The 8,064-nt window shown below is 43.3% G+C and overlaps 1 protein-coding gene across 1 annotated transcript in view; it reads right to left on the bottom strand.

Moving 5' to 3' along the window:
* Positions 1-332: 332 nt before the first annotated feature.
* The window catches only part of LOC100407488 (structural maintenance of chromosomes flexible hinge domain-containing protein 1-like), a gene marked incomplete at its 5' end in the record, with an annotated part of 94,304 nt that continues 86,572 nt past the window's right edge, over positions 333-8,064 (bottom strand). Inside the window, 3 exon segments of the mRNA XM_078346876.1 lie at positions 333-339; positions 1,755-1,875; positions 7,527-7,667. Of these exon segments, the coding sequence (XP_078203002.1) occupies positions 333-339; positions 1,755-1,875; positions 7,527-7,667 (269 nt within the window).

Here is an 8,064-nt window from a genome sequence, read left to right as displayed (position 1 = left end):
GTTCAAGAGTGCCAAATTCAGCACTCGCGGGTGATCAGGCCATGCTTCCACCTAAAGAAGGTGGGGGGACAAGTTTCCCAGGACTGGTCATACCGTGTTTCCATCGTCTGGACTGCCAGTGCCAGTTCCTTCCTGGTGTTCAGCCTCTTCGTGGATCCTCCACAGGGGCCTGCCTTACCCTGCTCTGACAAAGCATTCCCCCGGGACCAATGCCTATCTGGGAGTGCTCTCAGGACCCGCATTGTGCAAGCGGGCCAGAGGCCCCTACCAGGATGCTCCGCAAGGCAAGGCAAACTGCCTAAGAGGTTGTCTCAGTTGTCCACCAACTGCAATCATTTCCTGTTCAGGGAACCAAGAAATGTAGCAGGACACACTATAGACAAAACTTCTCGAACACCAAGTTTGTGAAGGAACTGCTTTTTATTCAGCTGGGAGTCTTGGCAGACTCATGTCTCAAGAACTGAGCTCCCCAACTAGAAAATCCTGGCCTCTTTTAAAGGCTCACAATCATAGAGGGTACATGTAAGAGGGTTGTGATCCATGAGGCAAGCTAGGGGTATGTGACTTAGCTGGGGTTCTAATCATAATTAAGCAAGAACAATACCTTCCAGGGAAGATTCTTCCATGCCATGCCTACAATCTATAGATAGGATAGGAATAGGGTGGGGGTTTGATCATTAACCTCCAGGTCTGGCTAGTGGCACCAGTTCTGTCTCTTCCACTGATTTTGTGCTTCTATTTTCAACTGTTACTTCTCCTTTTGGAATGCAATGTAGAAGGCTAATGGGAAGTGGTCTTAGAAGCTTAAGAGGAAGGGGTCTCCTTCCTCAAAACCAAAACTGCTTTAAAAATAAACTCTCTTAAAAAATATAGGAGAGGACTTATAAGATTGCACAGAATACACTCACATGCGGCTTGCTCTGAAGGCTCTGGAGCTGGCACAGCAGGGAAAAGAGGGTGCTGAGAATTGGGCAGAGCCCTCCAGGTGAGCTCCCAGGGCCCTTTCTGATTTACAGAGAACACGCCTTCTCTGGACTGGGAAGCCCCACCAGTGGTAGGAGGAATCTTAGTTTCAGGAGAGTTCCAAAAGTTTCAAGCAAAGTCTCTCATGCCCTTGTGAAAGGAAAATAAATCTCAGGAGTCCAAAATCACTAAGGCAAAGACAAAAGTCAAGCTGAGAACTGTGTTAGGCAAACCTGCCTCCCATTTTATTCCTAAATAAGATAGATACAAAGATAAAGCTACATGCCCCTGTCACAATTGGCCCGTGAGGAAATTTTCTGTGGGCCTCACAATCTTTGGCCTAAAACAGTTGTGTTGAATTTCACCCTGGCAATGTAAATTGTGAGCTTATCTTTGCAGTTGCAGGAACTCAAGGTCATCCCTCTGCTCACCTGAGACCTGGTAGCCCTTGCTTTGAATGGTAAAGCAACGTACATCTTACACATATTGATTCATGTCTCATGTCTCTCTACAGTGTAAAACCAAACTGTACCCTGACCACCTTGAGCACATGTCATCAGGATCTCCCGAGGCTGTGTTATGAGCATTTCCTTAACCTTGGAAAAATAAACTTTCTAAATGGATTAAGACCTGTCTCAGATACTTTTGGATTCACACCATCTTGTCACATAGCCAGGCCAGTCTGGCTAACCGGTTTTGCCAGGTGCAAGCCATCTGGTTAATAACCTGGCCCAGGTGCTGCCAGGCAAATTGTGAACTTTAAGCAGCATACAAATTACCAATTAACTTGCCTATCCTTATCTTGGTCAGGGGTCAGTGCAGACTTGCAGGTCTTCCCAGAGAGAAGCGCAGAGCTGCCCCAGGGCAGCTGTAAAACACTTAAACACTCTATACTTAGACACTCTTTGACTGCTGTTAAAAAAAGTCAAACTGTAAAGTATTTAAGGAAACTTACTCTGAACCCTATGTGAGGATCATGTCTTATGACACAACCACAGGTAATCCTGTGAACATGTGTCCAGAGTGATTGAGTTATAGCTTGGTTTCATGTTTTATGGAGACATAAGACATTAGTTAATGCATGTGGGGTATTCATTGGTTTGGTCCAGAATGGTGGGACAACTCTAAGTGGGGGCTTACAGGTCATAGCTGGATTCAAAGATTTTCTGATTGGCAGTTTGTTAGAAGAATTAAGTTATTATCTAAAGTCCTGGAGTCAATAGAGAGGAATGTCTGGTTTAAGATAAGGAGTTGTGGCTTAAGCCTGTAATCCCAGCACTTTGGGAGGCCGAGGCGGGTGGATCACGAGGTCATGAGATCGAGACCATCCTGGTCAACATGATGAAACCCCGTCTCTACTAAAAAAAAATACAAAAAATTAGCTGGGCATGGTGGTGGATGCCTATAATCCCAGCTACTCAGGAGGCTGAGGCAGGAGAATTGCCTGAACCCTGGAGGCAGAGGTTGTGGTGAGCCGAGATCGCGCCATTGCACTCCAGCCTGGGTAACAAGAGCGAAACTCCGTCTCAAAAAAAAAAAAAAAAGAGAAAAAGAAAAAAAGATAAGGAGTTGTGAGACCAAGGTTCTTATTATGCAGATGAAGTCTCATGGGTGGCTGCCCCTAGAGATAATAGATGGCAAATGTTCATTTTCAGACCTTTAAAAGGTGCCAGAGTCTCTGGAAAAGACCTAATGAGAGAATAAGATTCTCTGAATAATGCAAAATTTCCCCACACCACACAACTGTGCAGGGCCATTGTAAAATATGTCAAAGAAATAGTTTTTTGGGAAAAATATTTTGATTCCATTCAGGACCTGTTGTCTGTCATGTGATGCTGGGGTCAGGGTAGATTTGGTATCTTATTGCTATGGGGAGTCTGTTCTGTCAGTCTTAAGGTCTCTGTTTTAATGTTAATTCTGGTCAGTAGTGCCTGAACTCCCCAGGGAGGAGGGTGTAATGAGCATGTCCAACCTCACCTTCCCAGCATGGCCTGAATCAGTTTTTCAGTTTTCCAGTTTTTCAGGTTTCTTTGGAAGTCCCTAGGCAGAAACAGTAGTCCATTCAGCCAGTTGGGGGGCTTAGAATTTTACTTTTGGTTTATATTACAAAGCTATTTATAAAACATTTTAACTATCATATCCCTCCTCATCCTTTAGCACCTAAAAAAACTTGCTTTAGTTCTCAGCTATAGCAATGGAAGACAAGAGAAGCCACTCACATCAAATCACAGCAACCTTTTCCATAGAAAACACCCTCCCCACTTACTTAACCATATTCTGTTGAGCAGAAAGACCCTCTTTCATGAAGATACATGAGTGGGTGTAGGCATATTAAGGGCCAGCCAGTTCAGCAGTGGTAAGAGGCCACAGTAAGTCCTCACGGCTCGTGAGTCCCTTTCAAGGGGTGTTGACTATAGATAAGTAAATAAGTATCTGCTAGTTCTAGAGGATGTGCATCCACAGTGCAAAGACATCCTTGATGAGCAAGGCATTGGGTTACACACAGGCTGTCTGTAACCTAGGTCTGGCATCATCTGGGCCTTTGGACCTCAACTGCAGTAGCAGCAACCTACATAGGTTCAACTCTGTAGTACCCACTAATGACTAATGATCAGGACAGGTGTCATTGGACCAGGGTCTAGAATTTGTTAATAATTGTCTCAGACATTCAGGCAGTCCAAAAATGTTTAATGGGTGATCTGTAGAAATAGTTTCCATTTGTATTGACAAAGCTTAGTGACCATCCCAGCTAAGCTCTTCTAAAGGAAATGAACATTTCCAGTCTCTTGGATAAAAATAACTCTATGAAACTATGTTGGGTACCATGTTCCCCACCTACTAAAATTGCCACTTCCTTCATCAGCTGTTATTTGGACCACAGGTTTTTCATCCATTTCAACTAGCAGCTGCAAAGGGACCTAAGGTCAATTGTTTGGCTTTTCCTGGTTCCTGGCATTGGAATCCTTACTTCAATAACTTGATATGACTTCAGGCAATTTATTGTAAACAACAGGTTTCTTAGAGAATGGCTATGACATGAGTCATGCTGCGCCAGGGCCACAGTTGAGAGAGTAAACGGGAGTCAGCCTTGATGCTCTTCCTCCCAAGCTGTGTGCCTGGGCAGAGTGGAAGCCATGCTCTCCTGCAGGAAGAGGTGAGTCAGGGTCTCGTCACCGAACCACACGCCAGTGGGGCTGCCTGCCCCGGGGGACCCCTTTCCCTAACTCACACCTAGGTGCCATATAAACTGGCTCTGACTGAGTTAGGTATTCAGGAATGGAAAATTTGATATGGCACCTTGTTCAATATTGTGTTTCAAAATTCTGACTCAGAATATATTAAAAAAAAAAAACAAACAAACATAGCCTGCACTATCTTTTTAGCTTTTGCTTGAAAATATTGGGCTACAAAGTTGCTAGCTCAGAAAAGTTCCTTTCTCCAAGTTCTTTAACAGGGTGAAGGAAAAGGAAAGCTTTTGTTAGAAGAGGCAGCAGCTGGCGATCTATGCGGCAAATAAGCAGCACAGATTCTGTCCTATGGGATTGGACCTGGGAGAGCCAGGAGCCATGCTGAGCAGCGCATTTAGACAGCTCTTCCTCTGGAGTGGAGCTCTGGCAACTCTTCCTCTGGAGTGGTCTTGTACTTCAGCCACTCCAGGAGATTCAAGATGTTGGAGCAGACTTGTGGGATTCTTAATGACTGCTGCCTCAAGATACCTGAAATAGATACTGTTCTAACTTTTTGGGCTAGTGGGCACTTGAAAAGCACTGGGCAGGATTGGTTTTCTCTATTTTATTTTATTTTTATTTAGAGATGGAGTTTTTTGCTCTTGTTGCCCAGGATGGATGGAGTGCAATGGTGCGATCTCAGCTCACTGCAGCCTCCACCTCCTGGGTTCAAGCAATTCTCCTGCCTCAGCCTCTTGAGTAGCTGGGACACAAAACCCCTTGTAAGAGCAGATTGAGATGCTGCTGTGGAAGATTCCTATCCCGAAGCTAATAGAGTAAGTGCAGTTGATTTCCATCTCATTCTCACAGCCTTTTATGAATATCACTGAAAAGGCTGGGCAAGACAAAACCTATGAAGAAGGAATATCTCCACGGCTGCATTTAATGTGGAATGTGCTCCTCACACCCTTACACACAGCTTTCAAGTATTCAGCCTGTGAAGTTGGAGTAGGTACTGTTAGAGCTGAGCTGATCTGTTCTGGGGTCATGTGCACTTAGTTGTTCTGCTAGCCCTGAGTGCAAGAACACCTGCTCTGATGTGTGTATCATTTGTAGCAGGCATTGTCCTTTAACATCTGAGACGTGTAACAAAGTATCATCTTATATCAGGATGTTTCCTTGGGTCTTTGTGAATGGCTACACTTGGTTCAGCCAAGAGGTTTATTTGGAAAGTGTCAACATGAGCTTTGTTTTTGAAAATTTGTTGGCTGGCTGGTCTTTCAAAATTCTCACATTCCCGTGCAAAGATAGACACTGCAGTATCTGATCCATTTGTGAAACTTAAGCCTAAGAACAATTATAAGCTGCTGAAAATTGCAACATCAGTAATCCCAAATTTTCAAATATACCAGTCTTAGGTGAAGCTGTGATGAGTAATCATATATGGAGAAAAAAACAGTTAAGTATTCAACATTGTGAGAAAACAGTGATAATACTCAAAGGAAAAGTATAGAAGACTAAACTCTCTGAGAGCCCACCATCACACACTGAAGAAAGACAAAATGCGGGCTGGGCATGGTGGCTCAAGCCTGTAATCCCAGCACTTTGGGAGGCTGAGGCGGGTGGATCACGAGGTCAAGAGATCGAGACCATCCTGGTCAACATGGTGAAACCCCGTCTCTACTAAAAATACAAAAAAAAAAAAAAAAAAAAAAAAAATTAGCTGGGCATGGTGGCGCTTCCCTGTAATCCCAGCTGCTCGGGAGGCTGAGGCAGGAGAATTGCCTGAACCCAGGAGGCGGAGGTTGCGGTGAGCCGAGATTGTGCCATTGCACTCCAGCCTGGGTAACAAGAGCAAAACTCCGTCTCAAAAGAAAAAAAAAAAAGAAAGAAAGAAAGACAAAATGCTTGGTCAGGAGCAGTGGCTCATGCCTGTATTCCCAGCATATGGTGGCGGGTGCCTGTAAACCCAGCTACCTGGGAGGCTGAGGCAGGAGAATCACTTGAACCTGGGAGGCAGAGGTTGCAGTGAGCTGAGATCATGCCACTGGACTCCAGCCTGGTTAACAGAGTGAGACTCTCAAAACAAAAAATAAATGAATAAAATAATAAATAATTTTTAAAATTCAAAAAGACCCCCAAAAAACTCTACTTTAACACTTCCTTCTCCCCACTGCATAGCAACACAGGAGCAACACCTACACCACAGGCTGAAAACTAAAGAATATATATGAAACACTTGAAGAACTACAAAACTCTTTAAAAATATACTATCATCTGCTAAAAATTATACCTACACTCCTACATAATTCAAAAATAGATTTCAAAATGTGAGTTTGTACAGTGATTGACAGTTATTAAATGTATTCATTTTACAACACTTTACTGATACCTGTTATGAACCAGGCAGTGTGCCACATCTTGGGGATATATAAGTGATCAATACAGGCAGAGTCCTTGCCCTCATGAAATTTAAAATCTTTGAGGGAGACAAAATAAATGTTATTCCTCTAAATTATAAAGTAAAAACTGAGACTTAGAGACACAGGTGTGATTTTCCTATAACCAAGGTTTAAGTAGCAAAAAAATGAGACTACGCAAGACATGATTTCTGATTCTTCCAACAGTTCCCTTTCTGGTACGTCACAACTGTTTCTCAAGAAATACAATGATTAAGAATAGTATCTTAAAGCATTCTGAGAGTTCCAAGAACATGATAATGGGTCCACATTTTTATTGCTATTTTAAAAAACAAAGGTCTAACATAAAAATCAGACATTTCTTACCTCATGACCTTTACCTTTGAATTTTGCCTTATCAAAGACATGCCTTAAGGCTGGAAGTCCTCTCTCTGAAATTAATCTGTGAATAAAAATACGTTTTTAATTTCAAGTTTTCTAGAGTTTGGTCTAAATGAAGACCATAAGACAAAATATATTCTGCTGAACTAAAAAAAAGTTTTTAGAAATATAAGAACTCGGCCAAGCACGGTGGCTCATGTCTGTAATCCCAGCACTCTGAGAGGCCGAGGCAGGCAGATCACGAGGTCAGGTGTTCCAGACCATCCTGGCCAATATGGTGAAACCCTGTCTCTACTAAAAATACAAAACTTAGCCAAGTGTGGTGGCACGCGCCTTTAATTCCAGCTGCTCAGGAGGCTGAGGCAGGAGAATCACGTGAACCTGCAAGGCAGAGGTTACAGTGACGCGAGATCACACCATTGCATTCCAGCCTGGGCTGGTCTCGAACTCCTGGGCTCAAGCCATCCCTCTGCCTCAGCCTCCCAAAGTGGTGGGATTACAGGCAGGAGCCACTGTGCCCAGCCTCTCTTTTAAAATTTTTTTCTCCTCAAATACCTTTTACCACAGCCTCCTTTTAAAAACTCTTTATACACACCTTCATCAGGCTCAGCTCTTTCACCATTTTGTCTCTCTGGAGAGGCTGAAGGTGGGAAAGGAGGAAAAATTTCATCTTCTGCATGCTCATAATCTGGTACGTTAATCATGCCATTCTCCTCTGGTTCTAGCATCTTTTCCTCTAGGGGAAAATTGTAAAGTTATTTGTATTCATCCAGATAGTCTTTCCACTACATAGACAAGTTCCACCTGCAGCAGTTTCTGTTTCAAACAATTAAACCACATTTCAAACTCACACATCATGAAAAGTAGAGAAGACACTAATTATTATTATTATTTTAAGATGGGGTTTCACCATGATGGCCAGGCTGGTCTTGAACTCCTGACCTCAGGTGATCCACCCACCTCGGCCTCCCAGAGTGCTAGGATTACAGTCGTGAGCCACCGCGCCCAGCCAACACTAATTATTTTAAAAAAGTACTAGCCTAGAAATCAGAACTAAGTTCCAACGTAGACCCTAACATTAAATAACTCTATAATGTTGAACAAATCCTTTTACCTCAACTATTGAGTTTCCC

Source organism: Callithrix jacchus, chromosome 13, assembly GCF_049354715.1.
Source record: "Callithrix jacchus isolate 240 chromosome 13, calJac240_pri, whole genome shotgun sequence".
Classification (NCBI taxonomy): Eukaryota; Metazoa; Chordata; class Mammalia; order Primates; family Cebidae; genus Callithrix; species Callithrix jacchus.
The sequence above is the reverse complement of the archived record's forward strand: the minus strand, read 5'-3'. Positions and strand labels throughout refer to the sequence as shown.